Source organism: Megalops cyprinoides, chromosome 16, assembly GCF_013368585.1.
Source record: "Megalops cyprinoides isolate fMegCyp1 chromosome 16, fMegCyp1.pri, whole genome shotgun sequence".
NCBI lineage: Eukaryota > Metazoa > Chordata > Actinopteri > Elopiformes > Megalopidae > Megalops > Megalops cyprinoides.
In genome coordinates, this window is record NC_050598.1 from 10,573,588 (window position 1) to 10,598,983 (window position 25,396).

Sequence of the window (25,396 nt, forward strand, 5' to 3'; positions counted from 1 at the left end):
GTAGATTCTGTTAGCTTGCTGGTCAGAAGGGACAAAAGACGGTAGAGCACCCGATGACAGCTTTGGTATTTACTGTTTCAGTGTGCAAAAGGCGAGAGTATTCATAATTTGCTGAAGATGGTCAAATTGGGAACTAATATACAAGACAAAGGCACCAAGGCAGTCAGTGTGGAGGATGGTTTTCAGAACGTTCCCCTCATCACTCCACTGGACGTTAACCACCTCCAGTACGCTGCTCCGGACAAGGTAAGGCGGATTCTCTTTCCTTGCACTTACACTTTTAACCCACAGCCAACGCACAGAGTCTGACATTATTGAGAGGGAAACTGTCTGCGCTCATACATTTTTGATACGTCTCCCGGGCGAATTTGTCTATTGCTCGTTGAGCAGGATGAAATTAGCACCATGCTTTGTGTTGGGTCTTTGACTCACCCCTCCCCCTCCCTCTTATCCTGGGCGGGGGGGGGGGGGGGATTTTAACCCTTTGTTTCGGTTGGCGATATATTCTCAGGTTGGATAGTAATTCAACAAAAACAAAGGACAACAGCGTTGTGTAAACGATGTTTGAATATTCATATAACTATTCGCTCAAAAAATTATAGGCCTACATAACTCACAACCGAGGTTAACCGACAGTTTCCCACTTCATTAAGAGAGCTATGGCGAACACCCTCTATTTGCATTTACTCGTTGAAAGTAAACGATAGTGTTTATTGGTCACCCCCTATTTCATCCTGAAATGCTTTAGTGCGATAATAACAATTGGCACAAAGTGCTACCGTGCTAATGCAGGCCAGGATATATCTGCCAACTGGAAGGACCTGTCATATTTCACAGGGGGCACTGTCACATCGAGTAGCGTGTCCTGCATCATAGGGGGGCATAATCGCGCCGCACACCTGCTAACTGGGGCGGTCTGTCATATTTGATAGGGCGCGCAATCGCACCTCACACCCGCTAGCTGTAGTGCCTGTCACATTTCATAGGCTAATCTGTGCAAGGACTGAAGGCAAATTTGTCAAGGGGGAGCAGAGGGTTGCAGGCTTTACAGTGCACAGAAAGAAGCCCCTTAACCAATCTGTCATAGGGCCTCACCTGACTCATGCTAGCCCTGCAAATGAGGTCTCTTTTGAGGGGGGGGGGGGGGAGGAATAATGTAGAATGACAAAATTTATGAAATGAAAATTTATGAGCTGAACGTGTGTTAGCTCTTCACAAAAGTCTGCATGTAATTTCTCTGTTTGTTTCTATGGATACATTACGGCTGTGGGTAGAGAAGCGTGGAGAGGGTATGAGACTGAACATCTGATTGTTTGAGTATTCAACCGTGAAATTAGTAATCAGTTACATGGATTATTATTGCTTTTTAATGAACAGTAAATGAACAAAAATCCAGCGTTGGATTCTGTCTCATCAGTATTCATGATGGAAATCCTCAGAACCCTCTATCAAATAAGATACTTCTTGGCATTATTAATTTTCTTGCCTGAAAGTATGACTGAATTTGGAACTCTGCAGTGAGTCATTATTTACACTGAAAGAACCGGAGTGCTTGGGGTAAGAAAGTGGGATTTGGCTATTCGACTGTTGATCATTGGGAGTCACAGGATATTTGAATGAGCGATTCTGTGAGGCGCACATCCTGGGTCTGGAGTAGAATGCAGTCCAGGCTTGTAGGCGGTTCAGTCGGAGGCCGGGGACATGCTGTGTGTTTGCAGTGGGCGGGGCCCCGTGCCCCTGACCGCCTCATTTGTCACTGCAGCCTGGATGGACGAGAGGCAAGCTGTGCTCAGGATGGAGAAACACGCTGCTCCGCTCGGCCAGATGCCACGAAAAAACTTGTTTTTCTCCTCTGTGTTCAAGATGAATGTGAATGAAGGTGCACATCTTAGTTGCAATAAAGGCTGTGTGTTTATTATAGGGAGCTTTTGTGTCTCTGCACCAAACAGGGTGCAGTTTGTGCCATAGCAAACAAGCAGAACTTACTGTTTTACCCAGTTCTTTTAACAGTATTCTCACACTTGCTATGTGTTTCAAGCATATTTCTGGTTGTGTTCCACGCACGAACCTTGATACATCTATGACAGGTTGCATTTAAAACTGCCAATGGAATGTACAGATGGTCGGGAAAGTGAGAAGACAGTAGTATACAGAGACATTTTTACACTTCCACAGTGTATCTTACACGGTACATATTACGTGTACTGTATATTATACACCCTTGAAACACTCCTGTTGGACTAAACATATGTTAATTAAATGTGTTTGCAGCCTAGTTTTACAGCCAAGAAAAGGGTGTCATGAAATGATATTGCTGGGTTGAACTATGTTTTGCTGCAGGCATTTGCTGTTTGACCAGATGGGTCACAGGGTTATACAGAGATTGATGGAAAACAGTTATACTCCCCAGTACAGTGCAGTGCTCAGGGATTTAACAGGATTATATTTGATTCCAACATCTGGGCAAGGATGCGACAGGATCTCCAATATCCTGATTGGATAGATTAGATAGTGATTTCAGATGTGGAGCCAGACCACACTCCCCAGAGCGCTATGCTGATTTGTATTCAGATTGCACTTTGGACAACTGTTTCTTTAATTAAGTTCTGTCCTAGATATGTAATTCTATTGCAGATCGATACCCGATTGCAGCTGCAAAGTGACATGCCATTTGCCCGGGTGCAACAGTGCTTCCTGGTATTCAGCCAAAAGGCTATAGTGGAGATGGACCTTGAAGGAGAAAATATGTTTATTGATCCCATGTCACTGGCTTAGATTGCAATTTCATGTATTGACAAAACTCATCTGCTTGTTGAAAATCAAGATTTTTTTGTCAGTTTTTACTCAGTCATATATTAAAGGCAATGATTGCTATTGCTTTGTAGAGTAACCACCATCTGTCTACTGTAATACATTCTCAGATTCATTTAATATTGCCATCAAGTGAACTCACCCAGTTGGATGGGCTGGTGGTCTCTTGGTGTAATGCTACATTATTTATTTGCCCTTTCAATGAAAAGTTAGACAGCATACCTTTCTATATGTTGGGGATGGCCGGGTACTTGCTGAAGCAGTTGGAGTAAATGACTCAAGGGTGGGGCATGGTTGTACTGTAGCATTGCCTCCGCCCCCCCCAACACCACCACCAACCCTCCAGAATCAATCCTGCAACCCTGTTGTGACAAGTTCCATTGCTTGACTCTATTGCCACGTTGCTGGCTGACATGCAATTACTGAACACAAGCAGAGGTCATTTCCTCAGATACAGGTGCAGTCAGACAGCAGATTACTTCACACCAGTAAAAAAAAAAAAACAGGAACAGTAACCATTTCTCAGGTGTGAATTCCAGGGAGGCACAGGGTGGGAAGCGCAAGCAGGCCCAGCAGCAGTTTCACTAGGAGAATGAGCCGATGGAATGATTGGTGGTGAATGAGGAAATAGTCCTGGTGAGGTTTGGGCCAAGGGGTTAGGTACTCTTCCAGACGGCTTTGGGATGACAGAGTATTGATGCTGGGTTTGCAGGTAAATGAGACACCTGAGGCTGTGGAGGACTTAATCATTTAATAAACATATATATCTTGATCCATTGCTGGCAGCAGTGATGTTTATGGAGTCATTAAGCCTGAGTAATAGACAGGGATTTTGTTTGTTGGAGGGCTAGACTGAAATAGCCACGCTGTGGCTATTTGGAACTTTGCAAAAGTAATTAGGTTGCTGGTGAGGAATCACCTCCTACAGAGCTGGAGGCATACTACCAAGGCAGTCGTGAGAAACGTTAAGATGTGGCCCTGTAAAGTTTAAGCAATGGGACCGTAAAGGTGGTGGCTTGGCTTGATAACCTGTTTGAGAGCAAATGTAGGGCTATAGCTTGAATAGGCCACTGGTGTATAAGGGAGCATTTTGTTTTGTTTATCTGTTTAATTAAACCAGTAGCTGTGACCATTTTATGTCACTTATGCTGTTTCGTCCTCCACTCCCACAGGTTGTGGTAAAGACAAGAACCGAATATCAGACAGACCAGAAGAACAAAGGCAAACTGAAGGTGCCGAAGGTGGAGGAGTTCACCATAAGCTTCAACGATGGTGTGTCAGAGAGACTCAAGGTGAGATTCCTTTCTATGGTTAGTAAGGGTGCCCAGCAAACCAGCCACAGTCCAGCATATTTTAAACACACACATCCTCTCCAACAAGGAATTACAAGTGAAACACTAAAGAAATGGACCTGAAAAACAGTTTTATTCCAGGCTTGCTCTGATTTAGCTTGGCAACCACAGTTTAAAGTAAAGGAATTGTATTTCCTCATAATGTATCTGTAATGAAATATCCATATGTCTTATGATAAGATTGTAGTGAAGGTATTGGAATATGTTGTGACTTTACAGAAACCATGTGGGAAAAGCTACAGAATCTTACGTTCATCCACACTTTCCACATGACAAAATGACATGAAAAGAGTTGGACATGATCCACTTAAAATGTGCTCAGACAGGTGAAACTTTTGTTTGAAAGTTTCTGCAATCTGAGGCTACTCAGCAGCCCTGTCTACCGCAAACATATTCCAGGTCTGACCAGTGCTCTGGTGTGCGTCTGGATGTCAGTTGTAGGGAAATACACTTTGACACTACAGTTCTACAGTAGGCCTTGGAGAAATACAATCCTGGAGTGCAGAACTTGCACTTGAACTTGAAGGAATGTTTGCAGGTTCAAGGCTTTCTATGACATCCTTGAAAGGACTGAGAAAATTGCTAATTCAACATTTGCCCTTCAATCTTCTGCTTCAGGCCTTTATAAAAAAATCCATATTCATATCCAATTGCAGCCAAAAGGGGTTTAGATTAAAGAACTATATGCAAATGTCTGCATCTATAAATACCCCACATAGTCCTCCACTTGTTTGTTTAAAGATGTGCCAAAGACTTGATCATTGGAATTCCAGCCCAAGCTGAATGCAGATAGCCTGTGATGCAGATCTTTCTGCTGGGTGTCTTATTCCAAAGGTAACCCTAGTCAATTCTTGACTAGTCAACAGAAACAGGACTCTCAGCGGCAGATTTATGGCAGATTCACAGGGGGAGGAAACAAGCACAAGGTTTCTGTGGTGAGCAGGAAACTGAACATATTCATGACCGTGGCTGCCGACCACAAGCAAAGCGTGAACTCTGGCTGATCGTGGGTTTTCTGTCATACTTATGCAGTCTGTGCTTTTGTTTTGTGTTGCAGCAACAGTAGAGGAAGAGCTTATGTAAATTAATGCTACGAAAAGATAATATACACCTTACATCAGGTTATTGGGGGGGTGTTTGTGTGTGGCTGCTCTGAGATTTCAGAACTGAGATGCTTTGAGGAGAAGCGAGTTTGTGAAATAACCGAGACAAGCAATACCAAAGAAGAATGCATCAGGAACTGCCAATGCACAAGAGCGTAGTTTTACAACATATGAGGAATAATAACAAAAACATATCAACATCAGAGTTTACCTGCATGTGCCCCCCCCCCCCCCCCCCCACAACAGCCCCTCCTCTTCCCCTTGTCGGGTTGTTGCGATTGCCTCCTCAGCAGGGTTGCCAGCGGTTGGCTGAGGTTCACTGATGGGGAAATGGCAGTCTTTGCCCAGTGCCCTCATTACAACCTGGCTGTACTCCGTGTGCTGCAGGCCGGGGCGATGGCAAACCCGACCCTGCAGTGGGCCCCGCGCTCACCCAGTGGCAGCTGCAGCATCTGCAGAGTCAGTGGAGTAGACGAACGGCTGACCTCTGGGACAGGCCGTGGCAGCTTTCCCTTCATTGCGGTAGCTTGTCGCCTCTGATGAAGCAGGGGTAACACTGGCTCACAGAGAAACAGGCTCTACCTGGGGAAGATGAGTGTGCTTCTCGCAGAGGGCCTGCTCCTATATCAGTTCTCACAATGCCCTGTAACTGTGGATAAAAACCTGCTAAATTGCAGGACCCCCACCAGTCTTCATTATAGACATTTTATCAAGGGCAGCCTTTGCTTTTGCATACCGCACGTCTCGATTCCTTTCAGTGTACAGTTTTTCTTGTAGGCTATTTCCTCATCAGTAAACTGTCTCTGCTGCTTTACTACACATTTCACTTCTTAATTTCATTTAATTAATGGCAGATTGCATGGATTTGAAGTAGGCAAATTTGTGTTTCCCTCTTTGGCGCACACCTCCGGTTGCAAAGTGTGTTTTTTAATTAAGGTACGCGCTCACCACTTGTGGTTGGCTGTAGTTCACTGGCCATTTTCATTCAGCGGGTGTAAACACCTGCAAATTGCACATATTCTAATTCAGTTTGCTGTTAGAGATATTGGTAGTCTGCAGTTAAGATAATTGTTATTGATAAATATACTGCAGTCATGTGAATGACTTGGCAAGGGGTACAGCATTTCTGTCACTGGTGATTACGAGTGTGTTCTTTGAAAAATCTTCCCCCTGGAGTAACCGGTTGATCAGATCCATAATTCTTTCCTTCTTTGATGATTTCCCATATTAAGGAGCAGTCTAAGGGAGGAAAATTGCATGAGTGAATGTGGTATTGGAAAGACAGGCAGTTTATGGGTGAGGAGTTTGGACGGCCACTCGAATACTAATGGCGGAGAGGAGCTGGAGGCAGTGGAGTTTGACTTTAATTAACATTAAACAGAGCAAGAGGGGAGAGGGAATGGAAAGTTTTTGCATTGCCGGCAAGGGCAGTGGAGGACTTAGCAGGAGGAAAGATTTATGACACAAACAGGAATCAGGGGCCGTGAAGCTTGCCTAAAGGAGTTTTGAGTTTCGAGGCGGAATGTGCCCAACACCTTCCGCTGCTGAGATGGAAGGCTTGATTGACCATGCTCTGATTATTCCATAAATGCTCAAAAAAAGATGGAGGGTGGATAGGTGCAGGCAAACACAAGTCAGTCTGAGGTATATGGTGTGGAAAGTTGAAATATTTATAAGTCCACACAGTAGTGCTGGGTTAGTCTGTCTGATTTTTTTCCCTTTTTTTGGAGCAAATTATACCTTTTTTCTAGTTTATTTGATCACTTCGATTTACACAAACTTTGGGTTTTCCTCTGTGTCTGGGGAGGTCCTTTGCAACATTCCTGAGGTGAGTATGTGGAGGCAGTACAGATGAAACAACACTGATTCTCTCTGGTGCATTCTGATTCCCTAGTTGTCAACAACCCAAACAATTTTAAAATATTGTGACACATACAAATGTGAGGTTCAAGTGTGAGATTTAATGTGAATGGGCTGTCTTAACTCAATTAAGTTAGGTGATTATTGAAGTCAAAACAATAACATGAGGTGCATACTTGCCCAGAGCATATTCTTTTCTATGACTCACTTGAAATTCTCAGTTGTAATAAAACTCTGTGGTCAAATTTGGACTGTCTGTTAGCTGTGGTTGTGAGCTGGAGAGTCGCGTTAATCTTCGCCTTCTTCTCCCTGTAACTCCTAGCAGAGAGAGCAGCCAAATTCCCCACGGTAATAATTTCCTCAAACGGAGGAATGTTCTCTTCATTAAACATTTAAAACATGGAATGAAAACGGTCTCCTGGCATCTGATGCAAAATAGTGGAACGGATTATCATATCATGTAGAAGTAAAGAAATAAATACAAAGAACTTAATTATGTGACAGAAAGGATGGCTTAATCCTGGACCGGTGCTGTATTGCCTTAAACAGAGTTAATCGGAGAGCACACTGAGGTGAGGCTGAGTTTCCGCTACCTGCCAGCTGACATATTCAGCCTTCCACATTCAGCATGGCTGTTATTCTCAGCTGGAGTTTGGCCCACACGCCACACCGGGGAATTGAGTCTCAGAAGCAATTATCCTGTAATTACAGTACTTCAGGTTGAGGTTTGCCCAACTCAGAATGAAATGCCACGGGTGGTGACTGCCTGGCTGTTGTGCCCCAGTTCAGCTGATACACAGAAACACCTGTGTGCCAGGTTGAAGAGTGAGAATCCTGCGTAACATCTTCAGAATCTGGCTGGACTCAGACCTGCAATAGGCCCCCTGATTCATCACTCCAGAGGGTGGGGGGTGTCATGTTGCTATTGTGTGTGTGAGATAGAGGTAGAGGTAGAGAGAGAGAGAGAGAGAGTGAGAGAGTGAGAGAGAGAGAAAGAGAGAGAGAAAGAGGGGTTGTGAAAGGGAAAGCAGGCCATGAGTGAGGAAGAGAGGGATGTGAGGGATAGAAAGGAAAAGAGAGGGAAGATGGAGATGTGTTAAGGGACGAGGCAGCAGGGGATTGTGTGAGCAGGCAAGGTGTTTGAATACTTGATTAGTCCTCATTTTCAACATAGTGTCAAACAAACAGAATTATTAATCTAAGAAAATCTTTTGAGAATAACAAAAGTAAGTCGAATCCAGTGAGACTTTCTTTTTTTCATGCTTCTACTTATGAGTGGTGCTCTGAAAACCAAGGACAGATGTAGAAAAAATAGTTTAGCTTGAACATTTTGAAAACCTAAGACAATGAGAATTGATTACAATGAGTATTACTAAAATAGTATAATTATGTTTACAATATCTTAATTAGTTACTTGCTTAATCAAACATTCAGTGTAAAATCAACATTAATTTTCAAAGACATGCAGCTATTAATGGCTTATAGCTTATAAGCATTTACCACATCAAACAGTCAGATAATTTTATAATTTTACCACCACAAGCTATAACTGAATTCTTACAGATCAAGTGTAGTTTCAGCTGTAGCTGTGTATTTACTCATTTGACTTAATATACTGGTTTGCACTTGTGTTTAAGTTGAGGTCTCACCCTCCAACTCTTGAACATATTGAATACATATAGTTGAATTTCTTTTGGTAGTGCTTGCCTACATTGTGTTTGTGTGTGACTGACTGAAGATATTTGCATGTCAGTTTTGTGCATTTGCCCATTAGATCATTACAAATTAAGAAATCCCAATGCTTGTGCTTTTGTTTATCCCATTTGGAAAGGTGACCCCCAGCAAAATGATTCTGGTAAGCAATGAAGATTACATGTGGATGAGGTGTGCAGCGCATGAGGAGTATGGTATTTAAGACGATAAACATGGTTGTTCCTCTGCCTGGGTTTCTTGGGCTCAGGGTGAGCTCACTGTTATGTATCAGGGGTTGGCTAACATACTGTCATCCGAGATCAGTTTGGAAAGTCTGTGGAATTGCCTCTGGCTTGCCTCAGGTATAGCTGACCTACAGCTAAGGCGGGTCAGCAGTACCACGGTGGAATTATGTCTGCTCGAAAGAAACTACCAGATCAGGAACCAAGGAAAGGTCACCAGTGAAACTGACTCTCTTAAGATTGTCCCCGTGTTTAAAGTACAGACTAAAAGGGCGAACAGCACAATGGAAAGACCAACAAAAAGTGAGATTCCTTTATAAATGACATGCCCGTCTATCTACTGCATTGCTGAAATGAGCATCCATGCTCTGTTTTTGACAGATGTGAAGGAGACAGCTTTTTTGGTTAACACCCCTAGCCCAACCCCCTTCATCAGTCATACATTTCAATCCCTCTGGCATGCAATAACAGTTCAGCATGAGTTAGTAGAGCAGCCACTGTTAGTGCACAGACTTCAAGAAACTAATTGCAGAAGCGCAGAATCGCCCACATGCAAGTACAGCCCCAGTAAGTAACAGTGAGCTGGCATTGGCCCCAGGGTCTGCCCCACTGTTGAATAATTGCCGCTCCTGGTGTAGTTAAGGGAACCACAGGACATGTGTAAACCGTAGATGATCCAGTCACATGGCGGCAATGTGTCTAGCCAAAATTATAGGTCAAAAGAAGACCAAACTAGCAATATAAATATGCAATATGAGATAAAGCATAATAACACATGCACATCTCTTAATTGATGTACCTCTATGCACACGGCCATGCTACCATCAGCAAATGGTAAAATGTGGAATGTGTTTGGATTTTAAAACAGGCTTCTGATGTGAGTGTTTGCCACTCACTATTTAATGCTGTCCTTGTGTCTCAGAATAGAACAGGCTGCATTCCAGTGGTCTGATAAGACAGAAAAGAATCTCCATAAGTGGGTGGACAGATTATTATGAGATGTACAGAATGTCCCTTCCCTGCATTTACAAGGGAGAAGTGGGAGCGTTGAGGAAAGAGATATTTATCTCTAATGGTGAGGGTCGCATTCCTCATTTGTGTAAATAGCACAGGTTACTATTACTGCAAGGCATCATCCATTACCTGTCAGCCCACTTACATTTTGGCATAAGCTGTCCAATTGTTGGGTCAAAAAGTTAATAATGTAATTCAGCAGCCATTGTTGTGCAGAAAGTTAAGGCATGTTTTTTTCCACTGAAGAGTTTACAAAGTTCAGTGTCACGTCTTAAAAACTTTAGAATTAAAGATTCTTGGCTTCTGGAAGAACTTAACCATTGAATTGTGTAATCACACAAATCATACAATAATCTTCATGTGTATAAGTTCAGTGATACATTTGAGAACTCTTTCTCACAGTGTGTGCTCTACATTAGGAATTTACATTGCATTCAGCAGACAGCAGCATATTAATATTCTCAAACTACTGTATATATCAAATATAAACATGTTTTGATCCAAGGTTAGAGGTTAGAACCAAGGTTAGAATAGGCTTCCTGTGATCACCTTAGTACTCATGCTCTACCAGGTTCAGAACCGGTGAGAATACGTTGGTGGTAGAATAGGAAAACACCTCCCTCTGTGCTCACAGACTGGATGTTATTATAAAATGTTATTAGGGAATTATTGCCTCAGGCAGTGATTTATGACCAGCCATTCGTCATACAAACAGGGGAACGCATGCACTTTCAAAAGAGCCGGTAAGTAATAACTCTGGTTATCTCTGCAGCGCTGTAAGTAAGGGCCCTGCTGCGGCATGGTCAGTCAGAGACGTGCCCCTAATGTGCATTATTCATCGATTCATCGGCTAACGCTGACATCTGGTCTGCCAGCGCTGACCTCTCTCTCCGGGGACTCTGACTGTCAGGGAATGATTTATCTATTTCTGCGGTCCTGTTCATAGCTAACTTTGGCTCTTAGCAAAATTAGGGTTTTGCCTTTGTTTATGCAATCTGAAATGGAAAAATCAAAAGCAGGATATTGATGTTTTCCCCAGCGATGCGTTAAGAAAGCATCCTTTTGCCGTTGCTGGCCAGTTTACCAAAGTAGAGAGAGTTTCAGAAAAGGAGGTAAAGTTAGCAGCATGCAATCATCAAACAAAATGATGACAAAACAAACATTCTCACCTTAACACCAGTGTTAAAGGAATGTACTGCTTTGCATCAGAGAGCACATAAAGTATAGAATTTTTTACCTATAGTCAGGCTTTCCTTCACTCTCTTTCCTTCTTTCTTTTTTCCTTCTTTCTTTCTTTATTTTTCTTTCTTTCCTTAAGTCCCCCCCCCCCTCTTTTCTCTGCCCTGTGTGCCAATGTGCATGTATCACGTAGGCTGCTTCTACTTTGCTGTGTCTTCCTGTCCTTTGGGCAGTTCCCACAATGCCCTGTAACTATAATATGATTACGGACGTCATTCTGACAGGGGACTTTCCATGAATACCACAGGGTAGCCCAGCAAAAGGGCAATTTTGAGTTGAGTGAAAATGCACTGTGCTATTTTCACATGAAATTGTATTCACTGTTCTGTGGAGCCAGGGGGAGGAGAGGAGAGGCCTACAGGAAGGCATCTGCAATTTCTGTTGACATTTGTCATTTTTGATAAAAGGACATGATTTAACAGCCACACAGAAAGGGCCCTCTGTGTGAGGAACACCAACAGTAATTTATAAAAGGAGATGGATTTTTATTATTGAGTTTCCTTTGCACTTTTTCATTAAAAAGAATGTTTTGTTTCATAATAACCCTAGGCAAATTAGGGAAAGAACACATTTTTACACATTTTAGAGTCTGATATTTGACATTGATGATTGATTACAAAATGACATGAAAATCAAATGAATTCATTTGCAGTGTTAGAAACAATTACTCTTCCATGATGACTGGAGGTAACAGAACTGAGCTGATTTTAGGCAAGTGTATTTCTTGATCAATAACATTTACATATTCAAACATTGTTGAAAAAAGATAATTAATTGTTTAATAATAAAATTACCATCAAAACATAATAATTCCAAATCTTAAATGAACAATAATGTCTTATGCTTACAACATCTTCACCTTCAAAATGGAAAGCTTCTCTGAAGGCTAGCAAAATTGCTTGCATGATATATATCAAGCTAGATACTGTTCTAGCCATTTTTTTAACTGCATGTTATCCATACAGTATAAAATGAAGCCATAAACTGCTAGGCATACCATTGATTGCTCTTCTTGACTGCTTTATATAGGAATGGGCATTCAGTAAATCTTGACATCGTTAAACTACCTTGTGATGGTTTAGAGCCAGGAATGTATTAGACCTATGTTCCCAGTTTCAGTAGTAAAATCCTGCCCCTGCTCATAGACATGAGGAAATGTAGTTTTCAATCACTTTTAAGTGGCAGTCATTCCTCTCTTCCCCTAGCATCCTGTGGCATACCCGGGCATTTCTTCTTCTTGCGGAAATTGTTCCAGCAATTTATGAGAAAAAGTTGGAAGGGTTTTCCAAAAATCCAAAATGGAGGAAGTTACAATGAAATATTCAGAATGCAACTTTTACGTAACTTGTATGTATGTTATTAAGTTTTAAATGCTGCTCAAACAACCAACAATCAGGAAACCAGTCATTTCCTTTTTTGTCACAAGGAAACCAGTTCATTCCATTTGGGTGCGTGGCCAACTGTCATATCCCCTTACAAACCTGCCAAGTTTCAGTTTTGGATAGTTCACCTCATTATTATGGAAGTGTTTTTTTTCAAATGTGGTGGAAAAATATAATTAACCCAAACAGATAGACCCTTACTATTCATCTGTGGTACTTGACCCCCTAATCAAATTAATAACAAATGGTTGGTGTACACCATTTGCGCATGACTTCCTAAGATTCACTTGCTCCACAAAGGGTTAGAATAATAGTCTAGTTAATTCTGTGTAATTCAGTAGATGTCAAAGTGCTATCCATGTCAATCAGTGCTTGTTTTTAGCACCCATTAGGATAAAAGGCATGGTAACATACAGCATATTCATCCAGAATTCTCTCAAACCGCCATACTGTCTGAGGTGGAGGGACAATTCTGATTATACTATACTATACTATGCACCAAACATTACAGTCAGACGAGGAAGAACAGGGCTTTCTCATAATAATTTCTCAACGGAATTTCACCTGAGGCAGAAACTTGGGTAGGATAATTAAATGGCTGAGGGCGATGAGCGCAATCAGTCAATGAAAGCTGGACAGCATACATACTCCTACTCTCACCTCAGCCAAATGGGAGGAACAGAGAGAGAAAGAAAGAAATAAACAGGAAAGGGTGATGGGGTAACGAAAAACCTGTTGCCTGGTGTTGCCGCCTGACCTGGTGGAGAGTTAATGGCGTTGTTGAAGCAGCGGGAAGCAGACGTGACATTTGGCAGGAGTCGTGACACTGTGAAGACTCCGATATCCTCTTCATCATCAGCAGGCTCTCTCGTGCCCTCCTCCCAGGCCGAGGCCCGCGCTCAGTGTCCCTTGTCCAGGCTGCCGTCCTCTGGGAGAGCGGGAAGACCAATTAGCAGTTATAAGCCTGTCTCTGCGACTCCCTGTGTTTCTCTCTGTACCTCATTAGCAGGAAGAGGCCCTGTGGTGTGAGTGGTCTCCAAGAGGCCGCCCAGGTGGACCAGCTTGTTTTTCAGCATACCGTATCGAGGAAGATGTCAAGGGCTTTGCAGCCTAACTACTGGAAGAATAGAGAAAACTCAGAGACAAAGACTTTTTTAATCAAACCTGAAATTCTCTTTGACCTCATCCTTGAGGAATAGATTTACGCATTGTGTCTTCTTTTCATTGCTGCCATATTTTCCATTAATTTAAGTACTCGTGGCAGCCAGCATCATAATTTTGTGGAAAAGTTAACTTCTGTTTTGGCGTGTTGCTTGAAATTAAGGACACAATGTATTACTTTGAATCAAGGCCAAAACTTGATTCGCCACTTCACTGTACTACTGATCGTTTCTTCATAGAAGTGTTTAAACAGCTTGTGAAGAAATAGCTAAAGACAGCACATGATTAACATACCCAGCCCAAGTTCTCTGTCATTTCTACTTGCCAAGCAGACAAAAAGTGCTCCTGAAAAGTCTTAATGTTACCTTTACTCTGTGTGTTTCTGTGGCCATGTGAGAGTGTATGTGTGTGTGTGAGAGAGTGTTTGCATACGTCTATGCATATATTCATGTGTATGCTATATACCACAGGGCGTTGGGGCAAATGCATCCAGTCCATTCATGCATTTACTGAAAAAAACAGAGGGAAGCACTTTATGAAACTATCTAATGCTTTGATTAGAAAGATTAATATCTTAATATCTCTAGCAGGCTGTCTAGCTATATAGATAACTACATCACACCAGCTGCAGCTTGATGCAGTTAACACATTGGAAAGGTAATACACAGTCCCAGTTGTTGAATCTGTGTTTCAGATGAACTTACCTCTAGTATCTTATCTACTTTAAATCCAGTAACCTGTGAAACAGTTTTCTTGCAAACTATTTAGTTACAGTACCCTCACTTCGAACGGAGATATTATACAGTATATTTTTTATTAAAATGTGCACCCAAGATGATTGTGATTGATTTTCTTCTGCATCACAAATGAATGCACCAATGGTTTGAAATTGGCCTAGTGCTAATATCCGATAGGGATACGCAAGGGTAGGTAACTCCTTATTAGATTTCCCCTGAGTTTTGTAGTTCTTTCAATTGAAGTGATTGTGCAGATGGGGCAGCCAATCTCCTTGTCTAAGTCAGTTGTTCCCTGCTGGCCTTGGGAATCCAGGGGGTGTGTGGATGGCCCCAGGGTTGATGGGAAATGCTTGTCCTCGCACACAAATGTCTTTTGCTTCTCTCACCTCCTTCCTCTAATGCACAGTCCTCTCAACACGTTTTAAGGGAAAGGTGTAAAAAAGCAGAAAGAGTTGGTTGTCTTGAATGCCTGAAAACATGATGGGATTCCATTTTAATGGCATAGAGTGCCTGTGTGGGATGGAGAGAGCAGGTCTCCCATGGTAGGGCTGTGTATGCCGCTCCGGTCTGATAGCTTTGCTGTCGTATGTGTCCCTCACCTCCTCCTCTTTGGTTCACTCCTAGTGCATCTAAATATTGCAGTCAAAATACCTCAATGCAACGTCTCTGACTCAGCTCATCCTTCTATTTTTAATTCTTTTTTTTCTGTAATGTGCAACCACATTTTTGGAATCACCAATTATTTACAGTAGCTGTATACAGCTGTATGCTCTTCTCACTGCGACAGCCCCAGGACCGTGCAGGACCGTGACACTGAAGCCTGCTTTCATTCAAACAAATCACACATTGTAATCTTTAATTAGAACCACTTTCTCATCTCTTATCAGGACTCAACCAAGACTGAGCCAAATGAGCATTTTTAATGCTTTATTCCTAGTATGTTTTCTTGTGAATGTTCTTGGAATTGAATTTGTACGTTAGGCTCAGCTAACTGACAATCTGCACTTGTGGGTGCTTATTGGAGGATAGGCTAATGATGTCATCCATGCAGCTCACAGGTGTCTTACAAATCACAAGGAGCCTGAAAGTGGTGAGTCGAGGAAAGCGTCTGACCCACCCACCCTTTTCCCTGGTGGATCAAAGACAATTTGTCCTCCCTCGGGCACTGTCATTTCTGGCAAATGACAGTCAGGTTCCAACCCAAGCTGTAGGGATCAGCCTACATTCAAAGCGAAGACCTTGCCAACTGAGCCACCCAAGGACTCATAAATCTTTAAAAAAACAGAACAAAACTCCATAAACTCCAAGAACATGCATCCATGTGTTAGAACTATGAGAAATAAAGCAATTATAATAAATATACCTTTGAGTGATGTATAAATAAAGCTCTGTCTTTGACACTGGGACTAGAAGATGTGGTTTACTCAGCTCCAGTCTAGCTTAAAGAAACTGGTATGGCTTGACTGCACAAATGGTGTATGGTTTGAAAACCTGCAATCTTACTCGGCAAGGGGACAAGTGTTACACTCTGACTGCGAAGGAGGATGAACCTCAAAACCACTGACATTTCATCCAAAGTAATTTGCTGAGGAGAAAAGTCCAAAAAGTTTGGGGTCCCAGCAATACCCACTTCTTTGGATTTTGGTGATACTGCAGTTCAATGCAGTGTTCTTTCAGTTTATGTAGTGAGTTTATTAATTCACTGTTATGCATCCTTACCTAAGGTGACTCACTGAGCATTAGAGGATAAAATGGTGAATACAAGCAACAAATAAGAAGGCAGGTTACAACTACTAGCATAATGTGCAGCTATGCAGATATTTTGAGGCAACCCAGAGCTGTGCAATTTTAAACACAAATCCCAGAGTTTTGCTGATCCAATGTGAATCATAATTACTCACTGCCCATTACCTCGGCACCAAAGCATGGCACCTTTTTAAAGTTACTGCTTGTTGCACATCTTGCATGGTTCACGGAGTTCCTTGATGCATCAGTGAGAATATGCAATTCCAAATGTTCACACATTTGCACAGGACAACTTGCAGATGTGGACATCTGATTGCTCTACTAAGCTAGATGGGTGATGTAGACATTAGGGCATGGCCAAAACATTCAACTGGCAATAACTTCAGAGGAAGCCAATGCTTTTAGATTTCTGGAATGAAGGAACGACAGGGAAAACCGTTTACCACATACTTAAATGGTAAAAATCATACTAGGTTATGAAATTTTGGTGCAGTGTGCTTTGGTGCAAGCTACGGTGTCGTGACATGAAATCTGTCAGTCCCATAGCCAAGACACCTGGGTTGTGGGGTCTAATCCTGTTGCAACATTGTTGCAGCATTTTCCAATAAACAATCCTTGATTGGCATAATAAAGACTTCTGGAGTCATATAAAAGTGTAAGAACAACAAAACTTGAGGTGTGGCTGAGTAAAACGACTGCTTTCTTGGAAATGGAAGACAAAGTCAACTTGACATGAGTCCTAGCTCACCCTGTTTACCACCATCCTGCTGTGGCTTCTCTCCTGAGCCTCAGAACTGGAGTAATGAGTTCTTGTACTGTGCTCCTCACAGATGTTGAGCAGTTTGAGATTATAAGCATATGGATTATAGAATAGGGACAGACACCAAAAGCACTGAGCCACAGCAGCATAAAACTGTGAATAATAAATACTGGGTGAAGGCATATGGCTGTTTATCTCGTATCTAGTGTGCTGTCATATCCCAAGTTGTGCAAAACCATCTCTCTGTTGACTCTCACTACACTGAAATGGATAGCAAAATAAGACCCAATGTTCTATACTTAAGGCTGTTTATATGTAAATAATAGCAGTTATGGGAGAGTCAAATACTTTTATTTTCAAACAAGCTGTTAAACAATATGTTCTTGTTTTTAGCTAAGTTTTAGCAAAAATTTTTGTAATGCCGATTTCATACATTTTGACACTTGACAAAGCCTGATGACATCTAATCTGTGAAATTTTTTGGGGGACATATTCTTTCTGTATTTTTTCATTAATTTCAGTGACAGTTCAGCCCCTTATGATGTGTAAAAGCGCTCCCCAAAATGATCAGAATCGATCATTTGTGCTTTTATAAAATGTGGGGGAAAATGTGGGGAATGCTGATTCTAACCCCAGCCACACTCCCAGTCTTGTACCCTCATACAAGATAATTCTCTCATAAAATCCCAAAGTAATTGGATACCAGAACATGTAAAGCCATAGACATAGCAGATTTACCTAGATAGGAATGTCTTTTGAGTAAATGAATGATATTTTACAATAAACCATACAATAATAAAGCATTATCCCTTTGGTACCTTGTGTCTAATCTGTCTAATGGCATTTTTCTTAAATTCTGAAAAAAATGACCTGCATTACAGCCAAAACAGAGGACATGAGAGAATTACAGATGCATATTATTTTCACATTGTTTCAGTAACATTAGGGGTGCATTAAGTCGCTGCAAAGTAGCAGCAACTTTACTTGAACACTGTGTGCTCAAGATGTTATATCATCTCTCAGCCAGCAATGAACGGAGTTGCTATGAGGCTTTCAAATCCATTACAGAGGGCATCAACACTCCTGTTCAACAGTCAAAACAATTAGGAAGAAATAACATTCTTCAGGACTCACTGGTGCCTGCAGAACTCCTTGCAAAGACTTACCGAGGTAATCAGCTCAACCTCCCTCTTAAGTCATTAATTATGAATTTGTGTTTTTTGTCAACAGAGATGACAGACTAAATGGAATAATAAGCAACATGGCAGACTCGCCACCTGAAATCCAGGACAGCATTCTCGCGCTGTGAAGTTTGATGCTTTTTTAATGTGGCATTGATTGCTTGTCAGTGCTAGCGCTGCTCTCACTCCGCAAAGAGTGTGCTAAGACACCAAACGCGGCCCGTGATGGAAAACAGATTACTGAAGCCGCATTTTCTTGGCAGCTAATATTTCCTTCCTTGTGTCTTTTAAAAATTAAATTCGGCTGTCTAGGAATTGAAAATACTCAACAGGTTCTAAACAGTAGAATTGATCACTGTTATAATTAGGAGAGGTTGTCTGGAAAAGCAGTCAAATAGTTTACTTATAATACAATAGATTACTACATTGGACATCCCAGAGAGTAAGACAAAAAAAAGGACAAAAGTTGACTGTTGTGTATGAGAGAATTGAGGTCATGTGACTGAGAGAGCTTGATCTGTGAGAGGCCTGTACTTGATCTTCAAGTACAGATGTTGATCAGTACTGCATTAAGAAGGGGTGGAATTATATTACTGATGTACTTACATGCAGTCAGAGCAGAGGGCCAATGGAATAATTATGCCATGGAGGTATAGGGGCCCATTTTCTTCAGTTATCTGATGTACTGCTGCAGTGTACATCAGTGGCACTTTTACAGAGGGGAAATGATGCAGCCATACCCTGTGTGGTGGGTGAATCATTAGTGTGGCGGGATGAGGGGGGCTCCCAATTTGTGACAGTCATGAACATACTCACATAGCTACTTTCTCTCAAAGTAGCACACAAACAACCGAAATGGATATTGAAGACAATATTGCCCATATTAGAACAAAAAGCAATGGTTATAGTACAGTGTTTATAGAAATATGCCACAACAGAGTAAACTGACAACAGGCAAACCAGACAGCAGATTTCTAAAATCCTCCCTGTGTGACAAACCAGTTAATCCTGTACAGATGTAGTTTTGATTGGCTGTTGGCAAACGGTATTTAACCAGAGCCAACCTGAGAGGAGGCAGGCACAGCCTGAGGATCACTTGAGCTTCAGTGTAAACTTAATGCTGTAGAGGAAAATGTACAGATAGCAACCTTCACTTTTCAATAATGGAGGGAAGAAATGAACTGAACTTCAGATGGAACAAATTCGTAAAGTATATGCACAGACACTCAAATACAAACACAAGCAAATGTTCTGGCTTATATTTTACATTGTGTTATGCATTAAACCATTGCCAAACTGATGACAGCTAAATCACAAAAATACCTCACCACTTTGGCATCACAACCACAGAGATAATATCTCTTGTTTGTAGGGTGGGAAATAGGAATGAAGTGTAACCTAAACTTTTCATTTAGACCATATTGTAAATATGGGAGAAAAAAATCTGCCTCAGTCTTCTGGAGAGTTTATTTTTCTCTTCCCATGAGAATTGATTCAAGAGGGCACCATCGCATTGGTCTTGGCCCTGGTGTGTGTGTTATGGCAGTAATTAGATTTAGCAATTCATGTGTATAGGCCTTATAGGCACCATAAGATAATTACAAAAGCTGAGGCAGAAAAGATATTCAGCATGCAGCTGAAAGAGATTTGATATTCTGAATGAAATTCCACAATGTACAAAGGATGTTCACTGTTCACGTAAACAGTCTAAACTACTGTATTGGAGTAGTTATTTGGGCCATAGAATTGTCATTAGTGAGTTCGAAATCAAGTCCCTATCTTCTTTGTTAGCATTACTTATGTAAACATAATTGACTGACTGAATGGCTGAATGATTTTCCCAGGATGAATCTTGGACGTCGCAGTTATGTTGAGTACATTTTGATCACTTAAAAAGACTTGCACTTTCCACCCCAATTTTAACCCTAGCCGGTAACAATTGCTTAGGCAGTAACAACCGGCAGTAACAAAATTGAACCTTTTTTAGCAACAATTGACTGCATTTGCCATCAAGAGTGGTTTGGCTAGTGGGCTGAAGAGGAGTGCAGTTTGCAAAGGCGCTAACTGAACAGTAACACTGCGTTTACATGCGGATTTCTTCCCGGTGCCAAAATGTAGGATGCCTTCATCCCTCTCCAGAATGGCACGCTCTCACTTGCGAAGAGCACAGAGGGACAATATGTGGAAAGAGCTTTCTAGAGATGAGTGTGGAAGATAATTCCTTGCCTTTTAAGCTGCCCATCCTGCTCCCTGCCATAAAAGACCATCTGTATCTCCAGACACAAAAACTGATTCCCTTTTATACGTAAAACAAACAAACAAACAAAAGGGATAAGCTAAGAGGATTTCATTTTGCCTCCATCAAAAGGAAGGAAAAAAATCCCTCTAAGTCTTGGCTCTTACATGTTAGATGTGATGCCTTTTGAAACGAAAACAGCAGCCACAATCTGGCTTACACACCACACTGATAAAAGAGAAATCAAAAAGGGAGAAGAAAGGATTCGTATTAACCTCTTCGCTTCATTTGGAGCTCATCCCAGGCAATTTTCCTCTGTAGCCACACAGAAAGGGATGCATTAATGAGAAAAGCACTGCGAGACCTTTAATGAAATTCATGTCTACAAGGTGTATTTGTCTGTGAAAAGCTCCCCCACAGGCTTCAAATAACTATCTGTCACCTACGGTGCAATCTGTAGTAAAATGCAGCCATGACGCCCTAGCAATGGGATTTACAGAGATTGCTCAATACTGGAACATGGTGCAAAAACCTTAATTTGAGATTTACAGTGCTTTTCTTTTTATGGCAAAAACCACTGCTGGCTTCACACATTTTTTTCATGCACAGTCCATTGCACTGTAACATCATAAACTACACAGAGTGAGTCACCTCGGATACGGGTGCATGCTAAGCAAATAGACAATATGCAGAGCAAGAATGAACCGGCTGCCGAGCGCGCCGCGTGGCAAATTGTACAACGTCTCTTGCACCTTTTAGAAACCCTTAAGTCTCTGTTCCTGGGGAGAGACGGTTCTGCAAGAGTCGACTAGAGAGGACTTTCATCCCTGCAATGGCGTGTCAGCAAACAGCTGCAGTGTGATGACAGGCCTTGAATCCCTTGGTCCCTCTGAGTGATGGGGTCCAGACAGACTGATATTCCACACAGCAGAATTGTCTGATGGGCAGCGTAACTAAATGCGGTAGAGGAGTCTGAAATTTTCAAAGTAGAGGCGCACCTTGAAGGTTGCTGTCCGCAGCGCATGCCGCGTTGGTTTTGAAGCGGCTGCTCGAGTGAAATGTCGGACTGTTTAGTGCTTATGCAATACTGTGTCATGTGCAATTCATGTCTTTGGAGACAGCTTTTCAAAAGTGCAGGCTCTTGTCAGCTTGCAGTATTGTCAGCTGGTATGAGACCATTCAACAGAGCTGCACATCAACAGGGAGAGTTTGTTGTTTAGCCCGGAGGATTCACAATCTAATATGCTGGAATGTTCTGTAGAAAGATGGTCTTGTGTGTTCATATTATGGATTTAAGTGATGATTAAAAAAAGTTTCTGTGACCTTGACAGTGCTATAGCCTCCCCTGAAATACACAATCACATATCACTTAGCAAATTTGCAGAACCCAATATGTTACACCCTATATTCAGTATTCACATTATCATGCATGACACCTTTCATATAAATATACCAGAATACAAAATAAAAAATACTCCATGACTCAGCTGTTAGTTTCTTAAGTGCATCTCTCTCACACAGTACCATCTGTGGGGAAAGCAGACCTAAAAAACAGCATTCAGGACAAAGAAAAACCTCTTCTGACCCCATACTTTAGTCCTTGAAAAATGTGTGGTGTGCGTGTTGTACTCAAGCCGAATATACATTTCCTTTGTTTCACCAAGTATGTCTTCATGCAGTGTCAGCACTGAACCTTAATAAGGGACCTAACAGTTTCTTGAAATCCAATGTGCAAAAATGTCCACATATCCAATTTAATTAAAGAAACCCTGTGTGAATCCTTCTGAAGTGTGTTGTCTAGCAGCGCTCTGTCTGCAAGCTTGCTGTAGGTCCACAGATTTTATTTCCAAACATCTTTGTAATTCAGCTATGAGTTCTGAAAATTCATGCCACATTGACTCCAAATACACATCAACTTCCTTGCTTGATGCTTAAAAAATCGAAACAGTATGCTTGAAGCTATAAAGCCTGTTCTGTTTTTGCTGCTGCAAAAATGACTACTTTTTGTTTGTTTGACCTGCTTGTGTGATCTGCCATATTATGACATCCTGCTCCATGGGAGATAAGGAGACCTTCATAATCACCAGCTTTGAAGTGGCTGATTCAGCAAACTCACATCACAATAAGCCTGTGTAACCTGGGATTCAATTCATACACATTTTCATTTTATAGTATATATAAGCATAGTTACTGCAAGATAGCCTTAAGGGATAAACTGGTTATCTGAGTAAAGTTAAACATGCCTAGTTCATACACAGGAGATATGACTTTTTTTTCCCTTTTTCTCCCCAATTTGGAATGGCCAATTCCCTGAACCCGGGCCGTAGCGTTCAGTCTACACTCAGAACGAGTGCTTTTACCGACTGAGCCACTCGGGGCCCCCAGGACATATGACTTTAAACAGCGCAAAGCATCACACATTTGTTATGTGTTCAGCTGCCCATTGCTCTAAGAAATTCTTTGTTGACTTGGTTGAAGACAGAATTGGAAATGCATGAGGTGTATCTATTGATCTAACCCATCTTGTCAACCTGTGTTTGCAGGTCACGATTCTCATATTCCTTGCCTTGGCGTTCCTGGCCTGCATAGTGTTCCTGGTGGTGTACAAGGCCTTTACCTATGACCACAGCTGCCCGGATGGCTTTGTGTATAAGGTGGGTGGGGGCACAGGTGACACAGTGAAAAGCAAATGCATTTAAACGCATTTAAATGTTTGCTATGAGATGTCCTTTTCCAGTTTGAAGATTGATGACAGCAGGGTTAGCAGGGTGCTCTTGTGTCAGTTTTTTTTTTTAATTCCAGTTATCATAAAGTGAGTTTGAACTGATATGTAACTTAAAGTTATTAATTCTATTCAAACTTTATTCAAAAATCAACATTTCACTGGTTACTCTGAACTTTTACTGCTACTGTATGTCTGGTAGAGAGGCATTTGCTTTACACTGAGAGACACTAAATCTGTGCTTATGTGTTTGTACAGCACAAGCGCTGTATTCCTGCGTCTCTTGAGGCCTACTACAATGCCCAAGACTCCAACTCTCGGGGACGCTTCTACACTGTCATCAGCCACTACAGCATGGCCAAGCAGACCACCTCTCGCTCCGTCTCGCCTTGGCAGCCCGTGGGCGGAGCCCCGCACGACACCAAGCCCCCCAACCCCGATGACCACTGAGTGTCCCTAAAACACCCTCTTTTTAACGGAAAACGGCAAAAAAACCCCGCCTTCGTGCCCTCTGATACACCGATTAACGAGAGGGCCTCTTCTCTGTCATCCAGCCCGTTTGTTTTTAATCTTTTTCATTTCTCTGTTTCGTTCTTGTTATTGCTGTTTTGTATTTGATATTGAACCACTGAGCATTTGTACAAAGGCATGACTTAATGTTAGTGAAAGTCTACACGTTGCAAAGGTTTTTTTTTTGATACAGTGTTAGAGGGGTCCATCTGGCAGTGCTGGCTTCTCTCAAAGTTTGATGTTCCTTTCTGTACACAGTGAATGGCATGCATTACTAATTTAAGAAAAGATACTAAATTTGGATTCCTCATAACTCTGGTGCAATTAGTTTGAAATTGCTGTGAATCTCTGTTCTACTGTAAATGAAGATTATCTTTATTGAAAATATGTGTTCAGGCCAGTTCATTTGGACATTATTTATTGTTTTCATGCGTGCAAGTTAGACGTTAAAGTTGTCGTAGACAAGACCAGTTTTGCATACTATGAACTACTGAAACTGGACATCATCAATAACTGCAAGGCATTTTTAAACCAAGGTTTTCATGTCCCATGGATGCTTTTCATGTGTAGGGGCCTTTTTTTACAGGTGTGCGATTTTAAAACATCTGACAGTGATGTGTGCAAACAGTGTTAAGCGGATTCAGACTGGTCAGTGGTGCATTTAGGGAGTGCATTTTGATCCATTGCTCCTCATATGATAACAGTAAGAGACGAAAGGGAAATTTTAATGTAAAAATTCATTAAAAAAAGCAATTTTGCTTATTAGAATGTTGGGCAATTGAGTGCTAAATGAACAAATCAGAGGCCAGCTCATACAGAATTGTGTAAGTTTTTGTATGCACCCGATTGTAAGAATCAGTGTCTACTTTCGGTCTCAACTTTTTAATTGTATTAGTGAAATGAGCAATTGCCATGACCAGATGCCTCTTCTGTTCTAATTTATTCTTAATGTATTTGTGTACAAAATAAATGAACAGCAGTAAAATTGTATTGAATGCAGTGAAAGGACATTTAAAAGTTAGTCATTAATTATTGCTGTGCATTATCCATTTGTCTCTTTGCTCAAAGTATGAAAAATGCAGCTGGCATTTTAATGATTGACAAATTATATTTTAACTGTCTTAACACCCAATACCCACTAACATAATTTGCCCAAATAGACCCCTTGTAATTGGAGCAGCTAAACTGAAAAGGTACTACTCACATAAGCTGCCATTTGCTAAGTTTAACACTTAATTTACACTGAACCTGTATGCTGAAAATGTGAGTGTTTGCCAAGCCCAATTTTCTGCTATGCATAGACTCATTACTTATTTTATTTTAGCATCCCTGTCTGGCTATCATTACAATCTCCTGTCCTGAGCCAGAGTGATGGAAAACCAGCTCTGAAGGAAGATGATTGGCTCTTTTTCCCTTAGTTATTAAAAATAAAAGGCTTTAAATTTGTGACGTAGTTTAACATTTAGTAAAGCTTGGAGTATTTTTGACTGTGCTCCCTTCAGTTCTCTGATGAAATGAAAATAAAGCAAGCTGTGTCCAATAACTGTTTCCAGGTTTGTGCTGTACTGTATAAAGCCTTTTTATTTTTGAAATGGGTCATTTTGACCCCCTCTCCCTCAGTCTCATTTGCCTTTTCAAATAACTAAAG

The 25,396-nt window shown here is 41.5% G+C and overlaps 1 protein-coding gene across 1 annotated transcript; it reads left to right on the forward strand.

The window, feature by feature from the left end:
• Positions 1 to 24,133, forward strand: LOC118791363 (neuronal vesicle trafficking-associated protein 2-like). Its single transcript, XM_036548704.1, has 4 exons — positions 1 to 246; positions 3,984 to 4,103; positions 23,060 to 23,170; positions 23,497 to 24,133. The coding sequence occupies exons 1-4, from the start codon at positions 118 to 120 to the stop codon at positions 23,686 to 23,688; spliced, it is 552 nt and encodes a 183-aa protein (XP_036404597.1). The 5' UTR covers positions 1 to 117; the 3' UTR covers positions 23,689 to 24,133.
• The last annotated feature ends 1,263 nt before the right edge of the window (positions 24,134 to 25,396 follow it).

Coding starts and splice junctions, on each gene's coding strand:
- LOC118791363 (XM_036548704.1), top strand. CDS start 118: ATGGTCAAATTGGGAACTAATATACAAGACAAAGGCACCAAGGCAGTC. Junction 4,104..23,059: donor GTGTGTCAGAGAGACTCAAG/GTGAGATTCCTT, acceptor CTGTGTTTGCAG/GTCACGATTCTCATATTCCT. Junction 23,171..23,496: donor CGGATGGCTTTGTGTATAAG/GTGGGTGGGGGC, acceptor GTGTTTGTACAG/CACAAGCGCTGTATTCCTGC.